The 12542-nt window shown below is 42.9% G+C and overlaps 1 protein-coding gene across 1 annotated transcript; it reads right to left on the bottom strand.

The window, feature by feature from the left end:
• Positions 1–2874: 2874 nt before the first annotated feature.
• stac3 (SH3 and cysteine rich domain 3) lies at positions 2875–12287 on the bottom strand. The gene is made up of 13 exons (XM_056755468.1): positions 12128–12287; positions 11227–11275; positions 10489–10567; positions 10261–10417; positions 9792–9889; positions 9255–9315; positions 9089–9186; positions 8950–9016; positions 8271–8317; positions 7902–7993; positions 7752–7803; positions 4788–4925; positions 2875–3473 (listed from the first exon to the last, which is right to left on the bottom strand). The coding sequence occupies exons 2-13, from the start codon at positions 11241–11243 to the stop codon at positions 3375–3377; spliced, it is 1005 nt and encodes a 334-aa protein (XP_056611446.1). The 5' UTR covers positions 11244–11275; positions 12128–12287; the 3' UTR covers positions 2875–3374.
• Between the last annotated feature and the right edge of the window lie 255 nt (positions 12288–12542).

Below are 12542 nucleotides of genomic sequence, written 5' to 3'. Positions count from 1 at the left end.
TCAACTTTGGTGTATGTCATAAAATATCAGCTGACGGCAGTTTTCATTAGAATCAAGTGAAAAAGCAGAGATGTTGAGTGTTATTGTGAGTCATGAAGCCTCAGAGATCATATGAGATGTCATCACATCCTCACAGTGTCGTGAGAAAGACGTTTGTCTCTAAACACACAGAAGCAAAGACTCATGGGAGAGAGACTGAGAGTTCCCTCTGGACCATCTACTGTACAAACACACAACTCTTCCACATCTCTTTAACACTCTCATGTGTTTGTACACAAACTACTGCTGCTCACACACACAAGCACATGCACACACACACACACACACACACAAGCACGTACACACACCTACACACACACACAGTTTCTCTCAGTATCTGATCTGCACTATGGGGTGTTGTCTTGTTTTCATCTTTATCTGTCATGATCTTGTAACATCCTCTCAGTCAGTCTGTATGTTTTTGCAGATTGTCTAAACAAACACAGGAAAAGACACAAGTCTGAGAATTCACGTTTGTGGAGACAGAACCCAAGTGCAGGCAGACACAGGGTAAACACAAAACTTTATTATACAAAATAAAACCCCACAGTGGGGAAAACACGACGAACTGAACAAAGAAGGGGAAATAAAACAAAGTCCAAGTACAAGGAAAATGTAAATATTAAGTCCAATGCGAAGGGAACGCTATAATCCAACACACAACGGGACAAGGTAATCCAAGGGTTTGGCAAACGGGCAGGAAACATATCGACAGGATACGGGAGATAATGAATCGACTAGTGGCAATGACTACACGGGGCTTATAAAGGGGAACACTAACCAGGGATAATGACGCAGGGAGGGCGACTCAACACTAATGGGAACAAGCGGGAAGAGAATGGGACAGGTGAGAGGGATGAACACTAATGGGATACAAGGGGGCGGGGCTAAAAAATACCCTTTCTCCAGAAAAAACACATGGGTATGTCATGATCCTGCCTCAAGACTTGAAAATCATGACAAGAAGAGGCAGGACCATGACATGAGAGTGATTCTCACAGGACCAGTCACTTTGGATAAAAGCATCTGCTACATGACTTAATGACAACAACTTCACCTGACGCAGTGCTATTGTAGTACTGAATCAAGATTTCCGCGTGTTTTCCTCCCCTCAAGGCATCCTGACTGAAGATGATGTTCTTCAAGTTATAATACCTCATATCCTTTTCTTCCAAGCAGAATGGAAGTGAACGGGGGCTTATTTGTTGAAGCTCCAAAATGACATCCATAGATCAAAGACCTGCTCCACAACAAAGGTCTTTTGAAGTGAATCCATGCATTTACATTTACATTTAGGCATTTGGCAGACGCTTTTATCCAAAGCGACTTACATTGCATTATCATATACATTATACATAGGCATTTACAATCCCCTGGGATCAAACACACAACCTTGCGTTTTTAACACAATGCTCTTACCAATGAGCTACAGGAAAGCGTTTGTTTAAGAGAAATATCTATATTGACAGCGCTATTAACATTAAGATCTCTAGCTTCCATTATCCCTTGGCTGCATGTGAACCACAGGCTTGTTTTTCCAGAGAATGACGGTGATGAAAGCTGCGCACAGAGGAGACGTGTCTTGGAGGGGCTCAGAGATGCATACTTTTGTAGGCCATCTTGCAAGTAAAGGCAGTGCTGGTTCTCTCAACCCAAAGCGTATGCATTTCCCCATATGAAGATCACCTAAAAGAAGTTCTGTGATGAACAAAGGTTTATGATATTTGACAGTTTTGTCTATCAAGATCATTTTTACAGATTACACAATATATGCTCTTTTTGAAGCCAAAATACAATCATCAGAAGTAAAAAGCTTACGATCCTATAAACAGACTTTACTTAAGGTCGCTCTATATCAATGTCACTACCACCAAACCTCCTACAACTATTTCAAACTTTATTAAAAATGAATGAATCTGCATCTATGTTTCAAGAGATTTGTGTCCATGTTGTGTTATATGCGAGATGACGTCTAACGTCGCCGACAAAGGAAGAAGTCGCTTTTAGCAACATTTTAGCAACTGCCGTTTTTAAGACCCACTAAAGCTTTAAAAAATGTCAAGAGGGCTATACCTGATCTGTTTCATGTCATAGAATAAAACGTGAAAAAATGTTGAGGTTTTGTTCACCACAGACCTTCTTTCAAGAAATTTACCAAAATCTTATTAAAAAACCCTGGACTTTGAAGCGTTGGAACCACAAGTCCTAAAATGAAAACAAAACATTTAAGATGACTAAACATTTACATAATAAGAAAAGTGACCTAGGATATTTAGTGTTGTTTTATGAAAGCAAATATAAGAAAGTTTATGTTTAAAACAAAAGTGTTAATCAAATCTACAGTAAGTTACTGGCAAACCTAATACAAAACTACAGCAAAGTTTACAGTACTGTACATTGAAATCAAATTAACAATTGACCACAAAATAATTCGAAAACGAATGGAAAAACTGTAATGTTGCCTCAAAAATAAAGTGAAATAAGTTTAATGCATTAAAATTATAATATTAAACAAAAACTGCAAAAAAATAATTAATTTTATATATAGCATTAAAAAGAAACCAATAAATTATAAAATGATAAAAAAAACATGGTAACACATTGCAGCTTTATACAGAGAAATACTGTCATCCATCACTTTACATGTCACACACATGTCTCGTGCGCATTTAATACACACATTATCATACAGTTTTTATTTGACGCAATATTTAACTATAAAAGATTTGTAGGAACTGTTTCCAGTTGGGCTGTAATGAGATATAAAGCATGTGAGATGAGTGTAAATGTAAAGATAAGAAGGAAATCAAACACACATACATGACTGATGACACTCAGGATTCATTTTTTTATTTGTTTAACATAATATATTAAATCTTAAAAACTTTTCAATAACTAACAAAACTATAATATTCATCCATTATAGTAACAGATATATATGATTTCACACACACAAAAACATGATGGCGTGAGAGACGAAGCACAGCCTGAATGAAGGTGTCAACGCTGTCTCAGCCTGTGTGTTTATGATCTTTACTTCATCACTGCTTATACTCTCTGCACTGAATGTATGTAGACCTATGTGATATACTGAATATATACTGAATATATACACACACACACACACACACACATGTGACTTGTGTGATGTTTACTGTACAGTTTAATGACGCGTCATTCAGTGGACTGCCCTCTGGTGGCGAGTGTCAGTCTCTCTCTGTGAACACCCTCAATGTAAATGTGAAGAGTATTTAGTATGGATAGTATATGAAGTGGGACACTTGTTTGACTGTAATTCTCCTCTCGTGATGACATCACATCAGTGTCACGTGTGTTCAGATCTCCTGCAGTAGATCAGCGGGAAAGAAGCCCAGTTTACGTCCAGTGCTGACCTTCAGATATCCGTTCACTTCTTCTCCTTTCTTCACCACAATCTACACATGAAGAGAGAGAGATTTAATCAGCCACTAATATAACACTTCACATCTCATGTTCTGTGTGTGTTGTGTGTGTGTGTGTGTGTGTTGTGTGTGTGTGTGTGTGTGTGTGTGTGTGTAGGTGTGTGTGTGTGTGTGTGTGTGTAGGTGTGTGTGTGTTGTGTGTGTAGGTGTGTGTGTTGTGTGTGTGTGTGTGTGTGTGTGTGTGTGTGTGTGTTGTGTGTTGTGTGTTGTGTGTGTGTGTGTGTGTGTTGTGTTGTGTGTGTGTGTTTGTGTGTGTGTGTGTGTGTGTGTGTAGGTGTAGGTGTTTGTGTTTGTGTGTTGTTTGTGTGTGTGTGTGTGGTGTGTTGTGTGTGTGTTGTGTGTGTGTAGGTGTGTGTTTGTGTGTGTGTGTAGGTGTTTGTGTTTGTGTGTTGTTTGTGTGTGTGTGTGAGTGTGTTGTGTGTTGTGTGTGTGTGTGTGTGTGTGTGTGTGAGTGTGTAGGTGTTTGTGTGTTGTTTGTGTGTGTGTGTTGTGTGTGTTTATGTGTGTGTGTGTGTGTGTGTTGTGTTGTGTGTGTGTGTTGTGTGTGTGTGTGTAGGTGTGTGTGTGTGTGTGTGTGTGTGTGTGTGTGTGTGTAGGTGTTTGTGTTTGTGTGTTGTTTGTGTGTGTGTGTGTGTGTGTGTGTGTGTGTTGTGTTGTGTGTGTGTGTGTGTGTGTGTGTGTGTGTGTTTGAGTGTGTAGGTGTTTGTGTGTTGTTTGTGTGTGTGTGTGTTGTGTGTGTGTGTGTGTGTATGTGTGTGTGTGTGTGTGTGTGTGTTGTGTTGTGTGTTGTGTGTGTGTGTTGTGTGTGTGTAGGTGTGTGTGTGTGTGTGGGTGTGTGTAGGTGTTTGTGTGTTGTTTGTGTGTGTGTGTGTGTGTGTGTGTGTGTTGTGTGTCGTGTGTTGTGTGTGTGGTGTGTTGTGTGTGTGTTGTGTGTGTGTAGGTGTGTGTGTGTGTGTGTGTGTGTAGGTGTTTGTGTTTGTGTGTTGTTTGTGTGTGTGTGTGTGTGTGTGTGTGTGTGTAGGTGTTTGTGTGTTGTTTGTGTGTGTGTGTGTGTGTGTGTGTGTGTGTTGTGTGTCGTGTGTTGTTTGTGTGTGTGTGGTGTGTGTGTGTGTGTGTGTGTGTGTGTGTGTGTGTGTGTGTGTGTGTGTGTGTAGGTGTTTGTGTGTTGTTTGTGTGTGTGTGTGTGTGTGTGTGTGTGTGTGTGTGTGTGTGTGTGTGTTGTGTGTGTGCGTGTGTGTGTTGTTTGTGTGTGTTGTGTGTTGTGTGTTGTGTGTTGTGTGTTCTGACCTGATCTTTCTTCAGTGTGATCTGACCCATCTCTCTGTTTCCCACAAAAGATCGAGTCACTTTATACGCACGCTCTCCTGCGCGCACACGGATGATGTAGGTCATGGGCAGGTAACCCGTCTTCTCACCGATCTTACCCTATAACACACACACACGCACACACACACACACACACAGTAAGTTAACTCTGTGGTTGTCAGTAATGCCAAAGAAACTCTTCGTATTCTTCACACATTCTTCCAAATACGAGTAAATAATGACAGAATTTTGATATTGTAGTAAACTGATGAATATGATACATACAATATTTCTGACATGACATGACGTATGATTGCACATATACAAGATGTACTTTTGTATTGTTTGCTCATCTGCAATAGATCTCCGGTCAGATGTCATATAGACATGTAGAAGATGTCTGTCAGATATTACCATAGATGTAAATCTAAAATGTTTTTCTAAGATGTTTTTACACAGCACATGTTCCCTTTCTGTCGGTCTCTCGGTATGGACAGCTGGCCGCGGGACAAGCGGAAGTACGCCTTCCCCCCAGTGAGCCTCCTTGCACACACACTGTGCAAGGTCAGGGAAGAGGAGCAACAAGTGTTAATGGTTGCGCCGTACTGGCCCAACCGCACTTGGTTCTCAGAGCTGATGCTCTTGACAACACCTCCCCCCTGGCCCATTCCCCTGACAGAGGACCTGCTCTCTCAGGGGATGGGCACGTTATGGCATCCCAGACCAGACCTTTGGAACCTCCATGTCTGGTCTCTGGACGGGACGAGGAGATCCTGAGCAGGTTACACCCCGCTGTGGCTGAAACCATTGCACAGGCCAGAGCGCCATCCACTAGGCGGTTATACGCTTACAAATGGCGCCTCTTCTCATCCTGGTGTCTCTCCCAAGGAGCAGACCCACAGAGATGCTCGATCGGTATCGTGTTGTCCTTCCTGATGGAAGGTCTCTAGGACAACACGACCTGATCACCAGGTTCCTAAGGGGCGCGAGAAGGCGGAACCCGCCTCGTCTCCGCTCCGTACCCTCTTGGGACCTTAACGTGGTCCTGGGGGGCCTATCCAGGCCTCCCTTCGAGCCCCTTGAAGCTTCCGATCTTCCTCACCTGACGAGTAAGACGGCCCTTCTGTTGGCGCTCGCCTCCTTCAAGAGGGTAGGGGACCTCCAAGCATTCTCTGTGTCCCCGGATTGCCTTGAATTCGGGCCTGGTAACTCTCACGTTGTCCTGAGACCCAGGCTCGGATACGTCCCCAAAGTTCCCACTACTCCCTTTCGGGACCAAGTGGTGAACTTGCAGGCGCTCCCCATCGGGGAGGAAGACCCAACCCGGTCCGTGTTGTGTCCAGTACGCGCACTGCGCCTCTACTTAGACCGCACACAGAGCTTCCGCAGCTCTGACCAGCTCTTTGTCTGTTTTGGAGGACAGCAGAAGGGGAAGGCTGTCTCCAAGCAGAGATTAGCGCACTGGATCGTGGATGCCGTTACGACGGCATACCGATCACAGAATCTCCCATGCCCATTGTCGGTTACGGCTCACTCCACACGGGGTCTGGCCTCCTCATGGGCATTGGCCAGAGGCGCGTCTCTAGCAGACATTTGTAGGGCTGCGGGTTGGGCTACGCCCACCACCTTCGCAAGGTTTTACAATCTTCGCGTAAACCCGGTGTCAGCCCACGTCCTACGTGGCGACATGTAGGACTGGCATCCGGGAGGGCGTATGCCTGCGAAAGCACCATCCCACCCTCCAGCAGGTTGGGTCAGTGTGCTATATATACCTTTTCTTCTTACCCAATCACATGGCTAAGAAAATTGGTACCTCACCAGCCTCCCTTCTTACCCAGACTCTGGTTAAGAACAGGCATTCCATCCATCACTAAGCAAAGCACCCCCTGCGGATTGGTTGGGCAGAGCAACCTTTCCCTTAGGCCGGGATACCATATGACCTATCACAGATAGTTCTAACCGGCCTGGTGCTGTCAGACGCAGTAACACCCCCACCGTGGGTTGTTCCGTCTGCTATACTCTCATGACTATGGTTCCCACACATGGTAACCCATGAACTTCCCCAGGTGGACCTCCACCTCGCGGTTAACTACCCAGTCCGCACATTCCATGCGTTCTCCTCCAAGGACGAGACCATACTTTTATCCACCATATTCCTCCCCACGGGTAGGAGGTGGCCTCTGTAGCGCTTCTCTGATTAAGAGTCGCGGTTACCCGGTGTAAACTGATCCGGACGGCCTCTCGCCTATAGAGAGCTAAGGCCCCGTCCGTGAAAGGTTACCGGTCAGGGCTGTACCCATCTTTCTCCAAGAAAGCTCTGGAACCCCCCGACCACCACACTGGAAGGTTACAGTCTCACGAAAGCTTCGAGATGACACGCCCAGGCTTGTTACCGTCGCTTCGCTAGAGATTGTGACGCGATTCAGCGTTGTGGCGTTTTCCATAGGCAACCCCATCTGTCGTTTTCGACACAACGTCGAGAGACCGACAGAAAGGGAACGTCTTGGTTACGTATGTAACCTCAGTTCCCTGATGGAGGGAACGAGACGTTGTGTCCCTTATGCCACAAACACGTATTGTATTCTGCTGCAGTCATGAGAGGTCTCAGGCTCTTCAGAACAAAAGGTAAGTGAATGCTGCACGCCGGCCTCCTTTTATACCAGATTTCCGGGGGCGGAGCCCGGCATGCAAATTGCATTCGCCAAATTTCATTGGCCTTTTCTATAGTAGTCAGAGTTGATTGGTTCTCAAGGGCGAACCCCATCTGTCGTTCTCGACACAACGTCTCGTTCCCTCCATCAGGGAACTGAGGTTACATACGTAACCAAGACGTTTTCCAGACCTCCGGTTGTTTCCAGACCACATCAGCAAGATCGTACATGATGTCCGTCTTTATAAAAAAGTCAATTAGGCTTGAATCCATCACAACAGATGAAAGAAACTCACCCTCCACCACTCTTCATTAGAGTCATCCAGAACTGTGATGCGATCTCCTGGACTGAAACACAAATACATATCAAATCTAGAGTGTGTGTGCATGTGTGTGTATGTGTGTGTGTGTGCGTGTGTGTGGAATGTGAAGAGACAGACACTCACTGGAAGTCCAGGTCATCTTTCTCAATGGCTTTAAATCGATATAAAGCCAGATAATAGTGAGACTGACTGAACGTCTGCTGCTGCTTCTTATTCTACAATCAAACACAACACAACTCATCACTTTTTACACACACATTATTAAAAGAATCATACAGTATAATGCATATAGAGTGTGTGTGTGAGAGAGAGAGAGAGAGAGAGAGAGAGAGTAATGCTGCATTCTTGTCAACAGGTGTCAGTATTCGTCACACTTTCACACCAGCGTCTGTCTGTCACTCAATCACAGAATATCAAGGACAACCGTGTCCATCTTCAGTTGATTCAACACGAGACAAACATGAGAATGAATGTGTGATGCATTAATCTGACCTTGTCATCTGTGGCCGTCTTGTCTTTCTTATCTCCATCTTGTTTTCCTGACAAAGACAGACAGAGCGTGTGAAGGTTTGAAGAGTTGTGTTGTTTCTCTATCACCACTACAGTCAGCTCTTTGTGTGGTTTCTATGTATGTTGATGTATGTCACAGCACTGACAGTGTGACACAGACATATAAATAGATGATTTACTTTGATTTCAAAACTGTTTACTGATAATAAACTTTGTATAAAGGGTTAAATGTAAGGAATTGTTAAAGTGCTAAGGCGACCTACTTCACGGTCATTGTTGTCTTTCACAGAAAGATTTTGTGTTTTAACCTTGAGTCAGATTCAAGTTCAAGCGCTTGACTTTAGTAGGGTCACATGTTCTCTTTGAAACACAAATACAGCATCTCTCAGCTGTTCACAGACTAAAAATATCTACAGAGTTTCATTCAGATTCACAACAAAAGAAAAACACGGCAACACACGTGTCTTCATTCTACAAGATCATCTCCAAGCGGTTTCACTTAAACCAAAATCTGACTGAATAAAGCGATGGCGGTGAGAACGACCAAAACAACACTGTGACATGAAGAAAGAAGCCACGCTACAGAACACAGACATGTTTCTGTACCGGTTATGATCTCTCTGAAGGAGTCAATCAACAGACATCTGGTGTTCAAACTCACCTTCACCTCCCTCTTCATCCTCTTTAGGCTGTTGGGCTTCTTCCTCCTCCATCATCATCATCATCATCTACAGAAGACAATCCTCATGAGTTCAACATCACCTTCCTCAAGATCTTCTCCAATGTTTGATGACACTTACATTCTTCTTGTCTTCTGATCCTTTCTTCCTCTCTTTATTGGCCATGATCACACCCACTCTCAGTGTGTCGTACACCGGGTCCGTCCGGTTCTGCTGACCTACACACACACACACACTTCACACACTTATGTTTTATTCTTCAGATGGAGAACAGTATGACGCTCACCTGGATTATTGATCTCTTGATCATAGAGAGGAGAGCTGTAGGCCCGTCTGAAGCCGGGAGGCTGACACACACACACACACACACACACACACACATATCATACTCTAACAAAACTATCCAAACATCAAATCCACACACATGTTATTATAAAAAACTAAACCGCACGCAGAAATGTTGCCTTAAGCTGAGTTGAAATTGAGACAGTAAAACTATTGACTGAACTAAACCTGAAAAACAAAACAGCAGTACATTGAAAGAAAAATAATGAAAGGACAAAAGTACAAAACAAAATATGATCTTTTTTTACCTTTCTATTCCATTCTTTCATTGTTGCAAAGTTCAGTTAGATATGACTGATGATTGTTTATTATTTTTAGCTAAAAATGATTCTTTCTACATCTGGTGATATGATAATTATTGAAATAAAATCTCATGATCTCAGAATAACATGTCACATTCTTTCATTCAGGTTTCTACAAAGAAAGAATGATTCATCTTTAGAACACAACGATGAGTGATGAAAATAAGTCATCTCACTATTTTCCCGAAGCATCTCTGGAACTGCACATACGACTGACACGAGTGATGAATGTTTGTTTTGCAGTTTTTGCAGCGCAGGGCAAATTTATTATTGACTGAAAGAAGAGAGACAGAATCCGTTTCAGTTACCAAACACACAGCATGATTCCTGCTGAACACACATGAAGTCATCTTCTACAGTAAAGAACACGTGTGTGCGTGTCATCCGGTCGCATGTATCTGTATTGTGATGCTAAAGAGCACAGTTACACAATCATCTCATGTGTTCTTCATGATCAAACTCCTCACTGTGTGCTGCTGACATGATGTCATTCATTCTCATCTGATCACTGATCATTGTGAAGTACACACACACCTGATCTATGAGTGTCTTTTGACACGTGTATTATTTACATGTTTCTGCAAATATGATCAAAACAAACTCTCTGACAAATTACAGGTGACTGACTGTGATGCGTGAACTTACGAACGATCATTCGCGCACAAACATCACAAAATTTGGGTTTCTTGCAGTAGTGGTCCTTAAATTTGTGCGGCCTGTCATTGATCTGAACTACAGGCTCGGGGGTGGGAGGAGGAGGAGCTTCTTCTTCCTCAACCTCTTCATCATACACAAAATACACCTGAGGACAAGAGACAGTGAGCCACCAGTGTGTCCCTCACACAGACACACACACACACATACAGTACGTACAGTGTTGTCTTCCTCTTTGACAACATTATCTGGTGCTGGAGGGTTGTCATGAATATCCAGCGAGTCTTTATCCTCCAATCTGTGAACAATCACAACACAATTACTCACAGTGAAATAATGTGCACACACACATATACGCACACACAAACACAGACACACACACACACACACGCACACACATGCACACACGCACGCACATGTAGACACATGTACACACATACACACACACTCATACACGCACACACACAGACATGCAGGCAAACGCACACACACACACACACATATGCACACACACATGCAGTCACACACGCACACACACACACACACACACACACACACGCACACACACACATGCACGCACATGCAGACACATGTACACACACGTACACACACACACACACTCACACACGCACACACACACACCTACTCACACACACACACTCACACACGCACGCACACACACACACACACGCGCACACACACACGCACACACATGCACACACACACGCACGCACATGCAGATACATGTACACACATACACACACACTTATACACGCACACACACACACATGCAGACAAACGCACACACACACACACACATATGCACACACACATGCAGTCACATGCACACACATATGCACACACACATGCAGACACACACACACACACATGCAGACACATGCACACACACATACACATGCCAGACACGCTCACAAGCTATGAGCTGTAAACACTCACTGATCATATTGAGCCATGGACACACACTGATTCAGCTGTTAATCCAAACCTGCACATGACAACATGATTCATTTCCCTACACAACATCACATGTGAACATTACTGTAACATTACATAAGACTTTAATCTTTCTGTACTGTGTGTGCATGAGTGTGCATGTGTGTGTGTGTTTGTGTGCGTGTGTGTGCGCGTGTGTGTGCGTGTGTGCATGTGTGTGTTTGTGTGTGACATCAGCCTTCAGTTACCTTGAGAATCTATATCACAGAAACTGATGACACGAATGATTCTGACTGAATATACACACACAAATAATAGAGAGTACAATTATACTGTATGTGACAATTACAAAACTCTGAAGTGTAATTTAATCACCGATATCTATTAATGATATCATTAAATACTGTAAGACTTAACATTTGAACTAGTTTACATTTCAACTTTATCAATGGAGAATTATTACATTAGATGATAAAGAAAGTTCTGACATTCCTCTCCTGTTGAAACAAGAATCGTCTATGAGGAAATGCAGTAAAAACAAAGATGTTGATTTTTTCATCTAGAATGAAATGATGTATTCAGTTGTTTAAGCTGAAATAATGTTCCACACTAGAAATATTATTCTGTGTGATGCAGTTATAATACATGGAATATTATGTTTTCTATCTAAATATAATGTCATTAAATTCACTTTAAACATAGACACACATGCACACACGCACAGTTTCTATTTGAGCTGGAGAAACTCTATCTGAGATCTAAAATTAGGATCTCTCAGCAGTCAGAATCAAAGAGAGAAAGATGATCAACCCTTACTTTACACCAGATTCTTTAAACTTTATATTCTTGCTCATATTTATTATCAGACATTGAGGACTATAGTCAGCTACACTAACACACATACCTGTTTATGATGTGTATGCGATACTAACATCCAGTGTTTGCAATGACTTGAAGATGTAGTCACACAACTTTTGTCATGTAGTTGCTGTTGGGCTTAGATTGATCAAAATGAACAGATTCACAACCAAACTGGACCGGACCGGACCCAACAAACACCAGCACACGAGAGAGAGAGTCTTTAAAACACATGCAGAATGATCAAGAGTAATACGACTCTCTCTCTCTCTCTGTGACAGACATGCACACATGTTGAGTTCACACACACACACACACACACAAACACATACTGTAATAGACATGTGCAGTTTACTCTGATCATGAATTTGCACAATAATGTTACTGTGGACTATTGAAAATACATAGCAGTATATTTCTCTGAGATCATCATGTAACAGCAGCAGTGTCTAGTAAATGTG

Source organism: Triplophysa dalaica, chromosome 8 (genome assembly GCF_015846415.1).
Source record: "Triplophysa dalaica isolate WHDGS20190420 chromosome 8, ASM1584641v1, whole genome shotgun sequence".
Lineage (NCBI taxonomy): Eukaryota > Metazoa > Chordata > Actinopteri > Cypriniformes > Nemacheilidae > Triplophysa > Triplophysa dalaica.
This window is presented reverse-complemented; position numbering and strand designations above follow the sequence as displayed.

Coding starts and splice junctions, on each gene's coding strand:
- stac3 (XM_056755468.1), bottom strand. Junction 9,316..9,791: donor AGAGATGCTTCGGGAAAATA/GTGAGATGACTT, acceptor TGTGTGTGTCAG/CCTCCCGGCTTCAGACGGGC. Junction 8,318..8,949: donor GGATGAAGAGGGAGGTGAAG/GTGAGTTTGAAC, acceptor TGTCTTTGTCAG/GAAAACAAGATGGAGATAAG.